The sequence below is a fragment of the Schistocerca piceifrons genome, chromosome 2 (assembly GCF_021461385.2).
Source record: "Schistocerca piceifrons isolate TAMUIC-IGC-003096 chromosome 2, iqSchPice1.1, whole genome shotgun sequence".
Lineage (NCBI taxonomy): Eukaryota > Metazoa > Arthropoda > Insecta > Orthoptera > Acrididae > Schistocerca > Schistocerca piceifrons.
In genome coordinates this window covers 869,856,993-869,874,927 of record NC_060139.1, presented here as the reverse complement: position 1 = coordinate 869,874,927, position 17,935 = coordinate 869,856,993, and the positions used below count along the sequence as shown (strand labels likewise).

At 37.4% G+C, this 17,935-nt stretch overlaps 2 protein-coding genes across 2 annotated transcripts; one reads left to right on the top strand and one right to left on the bottom strand.

The window, feature by feature from the left end:
* Positions 1-210: 210 nt before the first annotated feature.
* Positions 211-17,660, bottom strand: LOC124776887 (60S ribosomal protein L34-like). The gene is made up of 4 exons (XM_047252073.1): positions 17,590-17,660; positions 17,388-17,461; positions 726-923; positions 211-363 (listed from the first exon to the last, which is right to left on the bottom strand). The coding sequence occupies exons 2-4, from the start codon at positions 17,450-17,452 to the stop codon at positions 267-269; spliced, it is 360 nt and encodes a 119-aa protein (XP_047108029.1). The 5' UTR covers positions 17,453-17,461; positions 17,590-17,660; the 3' UTR covers positions 211-266.
* On the top strand, positions 11,145-13,495 carry LOC124776886. Its single transcript, XM_047252072.1, has 2 exons — positions 11,145-13,202; positions 13,435-13,495. Exon 1 carries the CDS (start codon positions 11,434-11,436, stop codon positions 13,186-13,188), a length of 1,755 nt encoding a protein of 584 aa, XP_047108028.1. The 5' UTR covers positions 11,145-11,433; the 3' UTR covers positions 13,189-13,202; positions 13,435-13,495.
* Positions 17,661-17,935: the final 275 nt, after the last annotated feature.

Sequence of the window (17,935 nt, the reverse complement as noted above, 5' to 3'; positions counted from 1 at the left end):
TAAAGATATAACAAACATCCAAACTAACAAGAGAAAACCTCAAAAATAAAAGAAAGCTTTTGTGTGCAAAATGCCATTCCTGAATAACCTTTCACCCTTCTCATATTTAAGACAAAATTCACTATTGTCACTAAGTTGAAGGAGCTATTCTGATCAATGAGCAGATCCTCTCCACGCAAAATTGTAAGTCACGAAAGAATACAGGTATCATTACAAAAAAATCAGTTTAATAACTTTTATAGTTTATTAAATATGTCCATTGATAATTATTTATCAGCTTTCTTTGCATCTCCAGATGACTGACGAGCCTTCAGCACCTCAACGACGATCTTCTGTTCTTCAATGAGGAATGCACGAATAATTCTGGAAGGAAAAAAAGGTGCGTTCATTAAACTGACACAACATAAGAAGCAAATATCAGATACTGTGATTCAAATACAATTTGCACCACAAAAATAACCTCACTGCATTTTATAATACTGGCTTGAAAACAAAAATCATTACCAGACATTTAAATGCACAAATATGTCAAATGATGACTACATGTTACCTCTATGAAATTCATCTGTGCCAAAACCAATACTATTCCACCAAACAAAAACTTTTTAGAAAGATTCTGTTGAACAAGGCAACATAACTTGAGCATACTATGCAAAACAACGTTGACGTATCTTCTCGCTGTTCAATGTACAATAAATTCCTAGTTAACAAAAAGCAATACTAACCTTTCCTTTACACATTTATGACACAAGACTCCACCATATGCCCTTTTCACAGTCTTTTTCCTGCGGCACATTCTTGATCTTTCCATTGGCCTAGCTGGAATTATGCCCCTCAGCTTGTCCTTGCATTGTCCACACCTTGGGATCTTCTTAGGTTTTTTCAAATATTGGTATACCAGCTTTCCACCAGGAGTACGGACACTGCAACAAGCAAGATATTTTATTTTACCTACTGCCCATTCACATCTAAATGAAAACAAATAATTCAACAAAGTTTACTGCGAGAGATTTTTTTAATCAGTCAATTCCCTTCTCAAATATGATGGGAGAACTGCAGAATTGTCTAAGAACTTCATTGCATTCCACAAACAGAATAATAAATAGCAAATATTTTGTGTAGGCAGTGTTTGCCAATTGCCAGTAATGTTAGGAACTGACCATATAACACAGAACTGTAGCTACGTATTTTATTCTGACTATGCATTTCAGTCATATTCATCTGTGGGTCATCCCTGTCAAGGCGACCAGAAGGTCCCCATTTGACCACCTCCAAATCTAATGAAATTTTGTGTGGAAGTTATATATAGTGTTTGATGGTTATATACCAACTTTCAGTCCAGTATCTTTAGTGGTTGAATTTTTAGGGGCTTTTAAAGAGAGGCCACTCCTCTCCACATCACATATGAAGGTGTAAATGTGCCAAGTTTTCTAGGCTTCTGTAAAAGTTCTAGCATACATTTGGTCATTTGGTTTAATATACACAGATAACTTTTTTATGCTGAATCACACCACGGAAAAAATTGGGAATTTAGTCATACATAAATATAGATACAAGCCTGTAAAGTGGATCAAAAATTTGTCACACTATTCTGATAGCCAATGTTTGACCGACAACTGCTACTTCTCATATGAACCAATCACACCACAACTTCAGAAGGTTATTCCTACCTATGATATCTACATATGGAAAAAATTAACAATGGATGCCTAGCTGAAAATATATACATGCATCTGCAAAGTTGGCCAAAATTTTCTATATGCAAATTGTTCCAAAAAATTCCATTTGGCAGTGATGCCAAAATCCTTTTCATGCAGACATGAATTGATGGAATTTTTGAAATTCTTATACTAAGCAGCTGCAGCTGAACCATCACAAAAATAATAAACATTCTTAATGTTTTCAATCTTTGTCTTTAAATATACTATTAACTTTATCTGAAACACATGGACAGCAATGGTATCATGACGAAGCAGTAGCTGAGCACACAAATGCTACCAAAATAGACAACAAATATATGTGATGTGTCCTGAATATTAACTCAATGAAATCCTTGCACAACTCCTTGAACAACAAATAATTCTTAGCAAAATCCATCAATATAATTATTTTCTGCAAGATTTCTTTTTAGCTGTTTAATGTATAGTCTTTAGTGTGTTCACAAAATGTGAAGGCTTCTTAAACCAGTAATTTTCAAAATCAATGTCTCCATGAAATCTTGAACAGTTCTCTGACATGTTTCCAATGTATCTCTGTCACTATGAACCCACTGTTTGTATTCCATTGTTTTTTTCTGGGTCATAGTCTTTAAAAGTGTCTTCAAGAAAAACCTATAATTGCATTTTTCCTGGACATTACTCTCAATGTTGCAGCATATAATATTTTGATTCCAACCTGCATACTTTAAAAAAAATTAAATCCTTTTAATCACCTTGGTTGGATATTGCTACACACACACACACACACACACACACACACACACACACACACACACACACACACTGAATGTGATTCCAGAAACACCAACTATAGAACAAAATTTCGGCCTGAGCTCAGTTGATTTCCTTATTGCTTACAATAAGCAATGAACATTTCTTTCCAGTCGCAAAGGAGTAGGTGTTTCTGCTTATGAATCTCTTCGCCATTTATTCTTACGCAACACAATGCTTTTTGCCTCGGCATAAACAAGAGAACTCCTATTTTTAAAAAAGTGCGGACATTTTGTTTTACTTCATCATTGAGATTTTCCTCTTTTCGGTTTGCAGGTGTTGCCAACCCATCTTCTATCTTTGATTTCCTAGCCTTCTTCGCCATTTCAGTTGAAACAGCAAATTCTTTAACAGCTTTTTCAATAGTACAATTGCACAGGGCCAGAGTCCAAATTCGAACTTTACTGCAATTGCTTGAAGTCTGAAGCTTAAGATTAAGCTTTAGCAGCTGTGGCAAATACGTTAGTAATGCTACCTTTGGCTTACAGAACTTTGTGCTTTATGTACCCCACTGAATCCTTTTTGCTGATCTGCTGAAACTTTAATGGTGGGTCTCTGAGTGATGATAATTAAATATTAGCAACAGCACAAGCATCAACAACATCCATGTCTTCAGTGGATGGTGATTCTTGCTTATGCTGATGATTCTTTTCGGGCCATTTCAAAGTCTACACCTGGTAGAAATTTTGTGACCAGGTTTAAAAACTTGGCTAGTCACAAACTTCAGCCCATCAGACATTGGAATTGTTGCTTCTTGGTTACATGTTTTTCCTTACCAAATGGGTTGCAGCGTGTCTTCTGCATGAATTGAAGTTTTGTCATCAACAAGACATTATGGTAAGAACAAACTTGGGCATCTTCAGTAAAATCAAGCCCAGGCCTATTTTGTACAAACTCTTAGTCCTTGTCACATTTCCTTAACTGATTGTAGTCGACGTCTGCCATAATAGAATGGTGATAACTTATTACAATCTTCTCCATCAGATCCCCCACAGTAGCGGGTGCAATGGTCTCTTGGTTCATTTCGTACTATAGTTTATTAACTTGTAGTAAGCAATTTTGAAAGGTCATGAATATCCTGATTCAGTCATTGTTTTATGTAAAATATACAAATGAACCTACCAAATCATATTGCTTTAGTGCTTCAATTCAGCTACAACAATGGCTATTGATTATTCAAAAACTCAGCACTCAACACTAAGATTGCACACAGTCCACAACACTTCCACTTGTGTCGCGATTTAGTTGCAGTGAGTCTGGGCGATCGCTGCGCGCTGTGTTTGTTTTGTAGCAGTTTAGGCGTTACTGGATTGTTTCTGTGACAGTTATTTGTTGTGTCTTATTTAATATGTCAGAAGAAAGTACATTAAAAATTAGAAAAGTTTGACATCATTCTAGTGGACAGGGGATTGCTGCATGAGGAAAGTGTAGAGAAATGGTTTGTCTGTTAAGAAATTACTTTGAGAGTGAAAAACTTGATGGTGGCCCACTACTCTCCGTTAGCAAGGTAGTATATAGAAAGGCATCAGCTCTGAATATCAACAGAGACACAGTCGTAAAAATTGGGAAGGAACTGTTTGAGACAGAAAAGGAAGTTGGAGAACCATCCAAACCTGGTACTCCCAGGAAGAAACCTTCTATGGATAGGCGTGTTACGAATTTAGATTCATTCGCAGAGGACGCAATTCGTCGTTATGTTCACGATTATCATCACAGAAAGGAACATCCCACACTCTCAAAGTTATTGGTTACACTTAAAGAATCAGGGCTTTTTCAGGGTAGTCAAACATAGTTATTCACAGTTTTGCACAATGTAGGATTTGACTACGGACAATTTTGTGGTCATACGCTATTGATGGAAAGGGAAGATATTGCTGCATGGCGATGCCGAGCTTTAAGACAAATGTTTAGCATAAGAAGTGGTTTGGCTCGATGAAACGTGCTAATTCTGGTCACGTAGTTAATCAGGGGCGGACAGACAACACGATTAAAGGAGCAACGCAGGTGCCGTCTGGTAAGGGGAGCTGACTGATTCTACTGCATGCAGGCACCTCACAAGGTTTTGTACCAAACTGTCTCCTTCTCTTTAAATCAAAGAAGACAGGAGATTATCATGAAGATATGAACCACATTACATTCACAAAGTGGTTCGTAGAAGCTCTTGCCCCATCTACATAAACCATCAACAATTGTTTTAGACAATGCTCCATATCATTCGGTTGTTGATAAAGCACCTACCATGGCAAAGCGGAAGGAGGAAATGATTAATCAGCTTGAGCGTCTTAACATAAATATATCTCATGACCTTAAGAAGGTCGAGCTTGTGGAAAAAATAAATTTCCATAAACCGCAATTTCCAAAATATGAAATCGACGAACTGTCAAAAAAAATATGGGCATACAATCGTCAGGCTGCCACCATACCACTACTACTTCAACCCTATAGAGTTCATATGTGCCCAAATTAAAAGGTTCCGTTGCCAGGAACAACCAAAAATTTACACTCTCTGCAGTAGAAGCACGCACTACAGAAGCTATTACTCATGTTACCACTGAAGATTGGAAGAAAGCCGTCAAACATACACACAACATTATGGAAAAAGCATGGAAAGATGAAGGTGCTTTGGAGACTTCAGTGGAAGAGATGATTATCTCTTTAAATGACAATAATGACAGTGAAACTTCAAGTGTCTGTAACAGTGACGAGAGTGATGTCAGTGGAGTTTTATCATTATCCACATAAAGATGCAGCACAAACGGATCCAGTTACACATTTGGAGTGCGTAGTTTGCACTATTAAGTACTGGCAGAACAAAATCAATCCACACTAAGTTTTGAAATTTGGTGTGATTCAGAATAAAAAGTTGTCTATGTATATTAAAGACAATGACAAAACATTTGCTAGAACTATTAAAAATGTCTAGCAAGCTTGGCACATTTGCACCTTCTTATGTTATGAGAAGGTGAGTAGCCTCTCTTTAAAAGCCCCTAAAAATTCAACCACTGAAGATACTGGACTGAAAGTTGGTATATAACCATCAAAGACCACACAAAACTTTCACATCAAATTTCATTACATTTGCAGATGGTTGAGGGGAGGGGGCACTTTTAAATATCGGGCCCTTTGATGTGGAATGACCCTGTATCACATAACAATTCATGAAGTGCAGTCTCATTACTATACTTTCACTGGGACTTATGACAAATCTAATGTTAAGTACACGGTCAACTGACCTTTTTGACAACCTGGATTTGTTACTGGTAGCTTCTATCAATATGCAAGCATTATAGGTACGCTTCCTGAGCTCAAATAGGAATTTAAAAATGTTGTTGTTGTTGTGGTCTTCAGTCCTGAGACTGGTTTGATGCAGCTCTCCATGCTACTCTATCCTGTGCAAGCTTTTTCATCTCCCAGTACCTACTGCAACCTACATCCTTCTGAATCTGCTTAGTGTATTCATCTCTTGGTCTCCCTCTACGATTTTTACCCTCCACGCTGCCCTCCAATACTAAATTGGTGATCCCTTGATGCCTCAGAACATGTCCTACCAACCGATCCCTTCTTCTGGTCAAGTTGTGCCACAAACTTCTCTTCTCCCCAATCCTATTCAATACTTCCTCATTAGTTATGTGATCTACCCATCTAATCTTCAGCATTCTTCTGTAGCACCACATTTCGAAAGCTTCTATTCTCTTCTTGTCCAAACTATTTATCGTCCATGTTTCACTTCCATACATGGCTACACTCCATACGAATACTTTCAGAAATGACTTCCTGACACTTAAATCAATACTGGATGTTAACAAATTTCTCTTCTTCAGAAACGCTTTCCTTGCCATTGCCAGCCTACATTTTATATCCTCTCTACTTCGACCATCATCAGTTATTTTGCTCCCCAAATAGCAAAACTCCTTTACTACTTTAAGTGCCTCATTTCCTAATCTAATTCCCTCAGCATCACCCGACTTAATTAGACTACATTCCATTATCCTTGTTTTGCTTTTGTTGATGTTCATCTTATATCCTCCTTTCAAGACATTGTCCATTCCATTCAACTGCTCTTCCAAGTCCTTTGCTGTCTCTGACAGAATTACAATGTCATCGGCCAACCTCAAAGTTTTTATTTCTTCTCCATGAATTTTAATACCTACTCCGAATTTTTCTTTTGTTTCCTTTACTGTTTGCTCAATATACAGATTGAACAACATCGGGGACAGGCTACAACCCTGTCTTACTCCCTTCCCAACCACTGCTTCCCTTTCATGTCCCTCGACCCTCATAACTGCCATCTGGTTTCTGTACAAATTGTAAATAGCCTTTCGCTCCCTGTATTTTACCCCTGCCACCTTTAGAATTTGAAAGAGAGTATTCCAGTCAACATTGTCAAAAGCTTTCTCTAAGTCTACAAATGCTAGAAACGTAGGTTTGCCTTTCCTTAATCTTTCTTCTAAGATAAGTCGTAAGGTCAGTACTGCCTCACGTGTTCCAGTATTTCTACGGAATCCAAACTGTACTTCCCCGAGGTTGGCTTCTACTAGTTTTTCCATTCCTCTGTAAAGAATTCGTGTTAGTATTTTGCAGCTGTGACTTATTAAGCTGATAGTTCGGTAATTTTCACATCTGTCAACACCTGCTTTCTTTGGGATTGGAATTATTATATTCTTCTTGAAGTCTGAGGGTATTTCGCCTGTTTCATACATCTTGCTCACCAGATGGTAGAGTTTTGTCAGGACTGGCTCTCCCACGGCCGTCAGTAGTTCCAATGGAATATCGTCTACTTCGGGGGCCTTGTTTCTACTCAGGTCTTTCAGTGCTCTGTCAAACTCTTCACGCAGTATCATATCTCCCATTTCATCTTCATCTACATCCTCTTCCATTTCCATAATATTGTCCTCAAGTACATCGCCCTTGTATAGACCCTCTATATACTCCTTCCACCTTTCTGCTTTCCCTTCTTTGCTTAGAACTGGGTTTCCATCTGAGCTCTTGATATTCATACAAGTGGTTCTCTTATCTCCAAAGGTCTCTTTAATTTTCCTGTAGGCGGTATCTATCTTACCCCTAGTGAGATAAGCCTCTACATCCTTACATTTGTCCTCTAGCCATCCCTGCTTAGCCATTTTGCACTTCCTGTCGATCTCATTTTTGAGACGTTTGTATTCCTTTTTGCCTGTTTCACTTACTGCATTTTTATATTTTCTCCTTTCATCAATTAAATTCAATATTTCTTCTGTTACCCAAGGATTTCTACTAGCCCTCGTCTTTTTACCTACTTTATCCTCTGCTGCCTTCACTACTTCATCCCTCAAAGCTACCCATTCTTCTTCTACTGTATTTATTTCCCCCATTCCTGCCAATTGCTCCCTTATGCTCTCCCTGAATCTCTGTACAACCTCTGGTTCTTTTAGTTTATCCAGGTCCCATCTCCTTAAATTCCCACCTTTTTGCAGTTTCTTCAGTTTTAATCTACAGATCATAACCAATAGATTGTGGTCAGAGTCCACATCTGCCCCTGGAAATGTCTTACAATTTAAAACCTGGTTCCTAAATCTCTGTCTTACCATTATATAATCTATCTGATACCTTTTAGTATCTCCAGGGTTCTTCCATGTATACGACCTTCTTTCATGATTCTTAAACCAAGTGTTAGCTATTATTATGTTGTGCTCTGTGCAAAATTCTACCAGGCGGCTTCCTCTTTCATTTCTGTCCCCCAATCCATATTCACCTACTATGTTTCCTTCTCTCCCTTTTCCTACACTCAAATTCCAGTCACCCATGACTATTAAATTTTCGTCTCCCTTCACAATCTGAATAATTTCTTTTATTTCATCATACATTTCTTCAATTTCTTCGTCATCTGCAGAGCTAGTTGGCATATAAACTTGTACTACTGTAGTAGGTGTGGGCTTCGTGTCTATCTTGGCCACAATAATGCGTTCACTATGCTGTTTGTAGTAGCTTACCCGCCTTCCTATTTTCCTATTCATTATTAAACCTACTCCTGCATTACCCCTATTTGATTTTGTGTTTATAACCCTGTAGTCACCTGACCAGAGTCTTGTTCCTCCTGCCACCGAACTTCACTAATTACCACTATATCTAACTTCAACCTATCCATTTCCCTTTTTAAATTTTCTAACCTACATGCCCGATTAAGGGATCTGACATTCCACGCTCCGATCCGTAGAACGCCAGTTTTCTTTCTCCTGATAACGACATCCTCTTGAGTAGTCCCCGCCCGGAGATCCGAATGGGGGACTATTTTACCTCCGGAATATTTTACCCAAGAGGACGCAATCATCATGTAATCAAACAGTAAAGCTGCATGCCCTCGGGAAAAATTACGGCCGTAGTTTCCCCTTGCTTTCAGCCGTTCGCAGTACCAGCACAGCAAGGCCGTTTTGGTTATTGTTACAAGGCCAGATCAGTCAATCATCCAGACTGTTGCCCTTGCAACTACTGAAAAGGCTGCTGCCCCTCTTCAGGAACCACACGTTTGTCTGGCCTCTCAACAGATATCCCTCCGTTGTGGTTGCACCTACGGTACGGCTATCTGTATCGCTGAGGCACGCAAGCCTCCCCACCAACGGCAAGGTCCATAGTTCATGGGGGGGGGGGGGGGGGGGGAATTTAAAAATAAATAAATAAAACGCAAATGGCCAGCATGTAGCCATATTTATATATGAATGTGAATGCAAAATAACATGTTCCACCCAACTAACACCTGGAGGGAAGAAATTCTTTTATGTAAACAATACTGCAAAAATTTAGAGAAGCAATATTTGCAATAGACTGCAGAAGGATTCTACTGCCACCAACATATAATTCACATAATAATCGCGAAAACAAGTCCGGGGAAATTAGGCCATGTATGGAGGCAAACAGGCAAATCATTATTCCCCTAACTTCATTTGTGAGCGGTACAGGAAATATAATGACTAATAGTAGCATAAGGTACACTCCACTATGACCAACAGGGTGGCTTGCAGAGTATGAATGTGGATGTAGATAAATAAATTACAGTATTCTTACAACATTTGATGCTCAAATTTATGAACATACTATGAGAAATCACAACAATACCACAGCAATCAGTGTATTCTGCTGTCTGAAATGGCAGCTGACATGCCTGAACTATGCTGCTATCACATTATTAAGCAATACACAGTCGACGTGATAAAGTCCACTATATTATTAAAACTACTTCACGTTCTCTAAGAAGTGCAGTATACAACATTCTCCATTCCACGTATCACAGAAACTAATCTTTTTGTTGCTAATGAGAATAAGTGCTCTGCATATCTGTCTATCCTTGGAACACAGTATGCACTGCCTTTCATGATAAAAAATAGTGATATATGGCCTACAGCTGCCAAAATCTACAGATGGTTGCACTACAAAATTGTTGGTGCATATTTCTGGATTACATACAAGTATTTATTTACGTTCAAACTCCGAAACCCATTTAAGATAAATGGTAACTTCCAACCGATTATCTGTATTATTTGCCCCAAAGGAAAGATACTATCAGAAGTCCTCTGTATCCACCAAACACTTATCTGGCACAATCCAAATGAAGCAGCAGAACTTGGCATTGAAATGCTCTTCTGACACCAACAGCCTACCACAAGTAGAAAATAAAGTGCAAGTGACAAACAATACAAAGCGACCTTGAAACATTAGATAGTCAACATATGACACTTGACTAGCACAGAACAAAAATAATACAAAAAATGCCAACTTTTAGTTCCTATTAGGCCTCTATCAGTTATCTTGGCAATCAAAGCTGCCTCACCTATATTGCATTGTGAAAATGTAAGCAGGCAATTTGTGGAGAAACACATTTACAACATCATCCTCAGCCTCAAAAGATTCCACTAGAATACACAACAGAAAACATTCTGCAAAGAGTTGAAGCAAATTCGTAAAAGTTAAAATGTTGCTGGAAAGATTAACATCCCATAAATGATGAGGTAATGTGGATGGTGCATACTTTTGGATTGGAGGAGGAGATTTACCCTGCCCTTATCAAAGAAAACTATCATAGCACTTGCCTTAAGGGATTTAAGGAAACCATTAAAACCTTACACCTATAAGGGCAGGCAATGATTTCAGGTATTGTCCTTGGCAGTGAGAATCCAGTTTCTGAACCACTTTGTACACTGCTGGGTCAGCCAAGCATGAATAATATGCTACAAACCAACCAGTGGCAGCCAAATCTGTGGAAAGAACATATTTATGCAAATGCCTCCTTGCGTTTACATGTTACTCCATGCGTAAGTAGCCTACTATGCATCCCCTTCTTTTCTCAGGAGCTGGTGCTGCATTTACTGTGACAAAATGCAACATAAAAAGAATAGAGGAACAGAAAAAAGTGGCAACTATTTGTTTGCAAATTTCAGGTCACAGCAAGATTTTAGATCTAGATTTTCAGCGTGGGTAACTGCAGTGATAAGGCTGACAATAACTTTTGTTAGCTGGCAATGAGTGAATTATATACCTGTTGATTTATTTCACACTTCAAAACAAAACATTTTAGTGACTATACTTAAGGGGGGACGTACATGAAAATGACCAAATTTGTGAAAAAAATTTTATTGGCTCTTCATTTACTACATGGTATTGAAATTTCAATTACCAAATATTACGTTCCAATTCCGCTTCTAAGGGGGAAAAAAATAATAATTTGTAATAGCTTGCACAGGGCGACGCCCCCCCATCTTGGTCTTCATCCTCTCGTATATCTATTTATACTGCGTTTTTTTCCAGTTTTGTGCAGTCACAATGCAGGGAACGTTTGTGTACTACATCAAGAAGGCTGTGGAATAATATCTCTGCCGCTGGTTTTATATTCTTTGATTTATAGCGTTTGTTTACGAGTGTTTGTTTGGAATACATTTTTACGAAAGTTGTAAGTAGACTTGTTATTATATTTTGCAGCATGCCGCGTTCTAGTAAGGTGTTTAAAAAGGTTAGAAAGTGTCAAGCTTCTCGATGTAGTAAAGACAACTTGAAAACCAGCCCCATAATAACAAATGGAAACGATACTTCAACCAAGAAAGCGAGTGCTTCGAGAAGGAAAATTGACAGCTGTCAATCACTTGATGATTGTGGCTCAGACACTCAAGCTACTAGTGGTTTTAGGCTTATTGATTTGAAAATACTATCTGATATTATATCATCTGCTTGTGTATGTGCTGACTGTGGTGCAAAAAGTTTGAGATTATATGACGAAGAAAACAGAATTGGAATAGTGTGTATGTTGCATCTTACTTGTGAAAGCTGTCATTCAGACACTGCTTTTAGAACTTCGGCATCAAGTAACCGGATATATGAAGCAAATATGCGTTTAATATATGGCATGAGATGTTTGGGCATAGGCAGGGAAGGTACCAGACTGTTTTGTGGGATCATGAACATGCCACAACCAAGTGCTAGGTACACCACTGGAAATAAAACACTGCTAAGTGCTCTTCAAGAGGAAGTGGAAGAAAACTTGAAGTCCTCTGCAAAGGAAGCTGTGAAGATGAATAGTGAACTAAAGACAGAAGCAGATAACACGCCAGACACCGATTTGTGTGTGTCATGTGATGGAACGTGGATGAAGCGTGGACATACATCACTGTATGGAGTATCATCTGTCATTAGTGTTGATACTGGAAAAATTCTTGACGTTCAGGTAATGAGCAAATATTGCTATAGCTGTGTACTCGGAAAGAGAGCTGGTGAAGTGGAAGAAAATAAGTGGCAGGTTGAACACAAGAAAGTGTGCTGTAGAAATTATTCTGGTTCTAGTGGTGGAATGGAACCTGCAGCTATGAAACTTATGTTCCATCGAAGTGTGGAAAAGTACGGTGTTAGATACACAAAATACCTTGGTGATGGTGACTCCAGCTCCTTCAAAACTGTTTTGGAAAGTGAACCTTATGGTCCCCATTGTGCTATAGAAAAGTTGGAATGTGTTGGACATGTGCAAAAACGAATGGGAGGCAGACTTTTAAAATTGAAACGTGAATTGAAGGGCAGGAAACTTGAGGATGGAAAACTTTTAGGTGGTCCCAACAGACTCACAGACAAAGAAATTCATTCTTTACAAGTGTACTATGGCAAGGCAATAAGGGACAACAGTGGAAATTTGAATAACATGCAGAAGGCTGTGTGGTCTATTTATTTTCATAAACTATCCACAGATGACAAACCTGTACATAATTTGTGTGACATATCGTGGTGCAAATTCAAGCAGGCTGAGCGTGATGGCATGAACTATTCACACAAGCACAGTTTACCTGTGGCTGTTTTAAGTGCTATAAAACCAACATTTAGGTGTTTAGCAGAGCCAGACCTCCTACGAAAGTGTGTGCATGGAAAGACACAAAACCCTAATGAAAGTTACAACTCACTGATTTGGAAACGTTGCCCAAAAACAACATTTGTTTCAACAATTATTGTTGAAATTGCTGCATATGATGCTTGTTTAGTTTTTAACAATGGTAATCTTGGAAGAATAAAAACTCTACAGAGGCTAGGATTTCATCCAGGAGCTTTCACCTATTCAATATTGAAGGACATCGATGACAAAAGAGTTGCTGCGGCTGATATTACAGCCAATAAAATTGAACAGCAGGTTAACCAAAGAAGACAAGCAAAGAAGAGACTGCTTGCAGATGAAGAGGAGTATGCATATGGCTTGCACTAGTTCACACAGAGACGGTAAGACCTAATACAAACACTATCAAATCATTGATTCAGTTTTCCCGTAACTTACATTTTTATAACTTTATGTACCTTTTTCTCAAAAACCACAAAAGGTAGAGAAGTGAAATTTGGTATATGACTAGTCAGTACTATAGTGAAAAATTCTGTGGAAGGAATTTTCATTTAATAAAATAGTAAGGTATTTATGGTAGAAAATATTCCTTAAATTTGATATATTATTTTTCAGGGAAATTGGGAGACCCGTAAAAACTGAACAAAAGAAGATATAAAAATTCTGCTCCACAGAGTTTTGTAATTATTTGGTATGAAAGTGTGTACAAAAATTCATTAACATTGCTCTCACAGTTTTCTCAAAAAAGGAACATTTGTAATTACATTGTTGAAAAAAAATTAATTGTTAATAATTAAAGATGTAAAAGGTCAATAAAAATGAAAATTTAGGTTCATATGCGCATAACATTTCTTAATAACTGTACCAAATTTGGATTGATTATCTTAAAAAATTAGAGTTTTATAAAATACTTTTAAAATTACTGCAGTTTCGTGTACGTCCCCCCTTAAGTGAGGTTCTTAACCATTGTGCGAAAGTAAATTGACTTTCAACATGCCAAATGTGCTGTATTATATATATATATATATATATATATATATATATATATATATATCTTATGTAGGCTAATGATGGGCTATATAAAGAATAATAACCCTGGACTCAAATTTGAGGATGTTGCAAACCCCAGAATCCACTGCAACAGAGATTTCATTCTCAAGTTTAGTATTTTTTGCATCACCAATGTCCATTTCAATTTCTAGTCATTTGTTGAGGATCTACACATAGGCTACCTCTTCTTTTGTTCATATGTCAGGCTCTTCAACTGTTGTGCTATTAAGTTGCCACAGCATGAATACTTGTTCATAGTTTTCACTCACACACTTCATAAATTTGTAGACTACGACTCCTCCATTATCCTATTTTGAGACTTATCTTATTCTCTACAGTTATATGAACAGAGATTTTTTACCCATTACTTGAGGCTTAGGGCACCAAATCAAGACTTTTTATTCCAATAATCTTCAGAAGCAGAGTTCCACGTGACTTCTGTGTTTGTTATCACTATAAATTTCAGCATGCTTTCTTTGGCGTCTATGTACACTGTTGCAGATAAATTGCCATAAGACATAAAATGAAACATGTGGTCCTCAGCTACCTGCCATCTGCTTAAGAGCACAAGAGATTGCCATCTAACCTGGGAAGCAACACACACACACACACACACACACACACACACACACACACACACACACACACAAATGCGTGTTTGCACTGTTGGAAAAGGCATGTGCAAAGCTGAACAGAAAAATAAGCACTTTGTTCATGCAACAGTAATACTTTTTGTGGTGGGAAGGCTGAGTTATTTGCAATATTTAATGTTTAATAATATATATAACTATTTTACATAGCAATCTTTCACACAGTTACCAATTGTGACACAACAATATGAAAATGTCTGTGCACCTATATTAGACACAATCTACCTGCTTGAATAAAGCTACTAAACTTTCCACTACACATGTTTATGTAGTTGAGATCACATTAGATATAAAGACTGCCATTTTGTATCACTGTAAGCCTTACATCATTGGCTCAAAATAATACGCTATCAAGGGGATGTCAGTTATTTTAGTGCTTTACTGCACACACCCAGCCAAGTTTGTTTGCTTTTTTTTCCAAGGTATATTTACAGGGTACCAAGGAAAAAACTTTTCAATGCCGAAAATTTTTTTCTTTGTACTTAAAGACAGAAAAAAATCAGCTGAAGAGTATGTGTAAAATGCCACAGAAAAGTTGGTTCAGGATCTTGATTGATCAGCATTCAAAACTAGTGATCCTGGGGAGACACCATAAATTAGTGTCCTGAAATTCAGTACATTTTTCACAGTGAAACAGACAGAAAACAACTTAGGAAATTGAATAGTAAAATATTCAACGAGTGGACAGTATGACACTATGAATGGAATCATGGTGTAAAACCAATAGATAAGATAAAACAGAAGATTGCAATGTGTACAACCATCAGCTCATCCCAGAAACGAGGGATTGAATATCATTGTGTAGCACACACGAAATGGATTAACAGGAATATCTGACAGTGATATTAATGATTGGCTTTGACAATGACACAGGAAATGAGCGACAAATGTTGTAAAACATATGGTAACCATAGTGTCTTATCAGTGGCAACAGGTTGTGCTACATATCAGCTACCACATCCAAGGTTTTTGTTTCCACAAATTACCATTCAACTGCGAAATACACACCAGAAGATGACATGATAGCAATCATTTACATTACATCACTGGTCGAAGATGAGGTATCGAACATTCCTCTTGACCCGTGCAAACTATATGCAATCGTATACTCCTGGATAATGAGTGACAAACAATACAAGTGATTACGACAGCAACACCAACGAAGACTAACATTTAATTCGTAGGTGACAAAATCAATACACATCTTGTTCTGAGGTGACATATATACTCAACTCTTAACTGGCAGATAAATGACTGTATGTTGCAATTACAGGGAAAAGGTAAACTATTTAGAGCACTGAAGGTCAAAAGCTTCATTCAACTTTCATGACCATCACAGTTCGGAAAAAAAAATTGGAATCAGCAGGAAACCAAATAAAATGCGGTACTAGATACTAGTCACGCAGAAAGTATGATGTAGGTATCATAAGGTATCACAATTATGTTGTGCTGTTATTAACATAGCCATCTACAAAACTGCAAACAAAATATTTATTAATAGAAGCATGTTTCAAAGCCAACAGAGAATAACAAATTGGCATTTAAGAAAGAGCAAGTTGTTGCACTGTAGGTGATTTACAAAGGAAGGAAGTATTAATTATCACAATAGCTGAATTTAATCCACATGAAGGTGTATGGAGTTGTTCCTATGAACAGACCTGGTTATCTTCAATAGCATAGAACCTTAGGGCAATTTAAAGTCCACACAAATTTGTAACATCAAATGAACCAAATAAAATGCTGAATAGTATAGCCTGAAAGATGTAGACTGAAGACCAGCCACCTAACCCAGAGGACAAAAATGGACTTAAAACTTCAGGATTTATTGTAAACAGCAAAAGAATTTAAGAGCTAAAATGTACAAGTAACATATTTATCCAAGTATCAATTACAAAGATATAGGACCCATCAGCCTAATATGAGGAAAATTTGAATAATATAAACAAACATATGAATAAACAATTGAGGAAAAACACAGTCAACCTAATTCACTGAATGAAATACCTAAGCTAGTTTTTAACAATAACGAACCTTTCACAGAACAATTTGGGCTTGTGTTACAAGGACTTCCAGTAGCACGTAATGTTCTGATCATTAACAGTTACAAAAAATTACCGAACACCACTTGTATTTTGGCAAACTAATTTATAAACTATGTCTTGCAAATACTTCCACACAGAATCATAAGTTATCCATTCAGCAAAGGAAAAATGGTGATGTTACTGTATTAAGTAGTATGAAAAGCAGTTATCTGTACACGGAGATTCAAGATTCTTTCAAAACTAAGAATGTATTCCTACTTAATTATACAGCAGTATGTGACAACGAAACATCTCGTCCAGATTTTAATGGAACCTATGATTACATCATAAGCGAAAGCAGTTCGAATACATTTTGAAAATCTTTTGGCTCCGTAATTGCTTCTTCCACAAACAATGTTTTGGGGCATTTCACTTTTACGAGGTATCCAGCAACGCAACAAAGAAAGTCTATCACCTAACATTCTATATCACCATGTACAGCAGCACAGAGTGTCTTAATCGTGTATCCTCAGGTCAGAATTCATCTATTTCCCAGTATTTTACGTATCGTGTTTTTTCACTAACAGTACAACGAAAGTAGTAGTATTCTTCGCCAATCGCCTAAATAACGGACACTGCAGTCTATAATCAGAATAAAATGATCTGACCACACGCGATTCTACTAAGTATGCTAGCAGGCATTTATGATCGCGGAAGATCCGTATAAATTACAAATGCTTTATTTAGAACTGATTTTCACATCTTGGGCAAATCTGTTTCACAACCACGTATCGGGCAAATATTTACTCTCTCTACGATATTTTAATGAAAGCGTTAAGGTACTTACACACGCCTCCTGTTGCTTTTCGTGTTGTACGACAGGCGTCGCCGATACACCAGACGCTGAACCATTTTTAACACCTATGACAAAAACTAACAGTGAAGTAACAAGATTTGGTTGACTTACGTACAACTAACACCAAACACTCAAAAATAAAAAGCTCTCCGTAAGGATTGTATCAGATACTCGTGACAAATTGCACACATACCCCCTAGACCTCCACCGGAAGAAGAACTGATCAAAGAGTAATCTCTAATACAGTCACCAGGGGTACCAACAGTGACTTGTGTTCGAAAAGAAAGATCCAGTCTGAAATCTTTCAAATAAGTGTACCTGAAGAAACATGTAAATTTCGGATAGCCAGGATTTAGACATTTTTTTAATGTATCAAAGGAAATTACAAGACAAAATTCGATGGACTCGAAGAACATATCAAAAATTTATTTTGGATTGTCTTTTTATGGCTGATACATGTACAGGATCAGCAAATAAAATATGGGCACTCGCTGTATTTACAATATTATGTGAACTTGTCACAGATAAGAAAGAAGTTT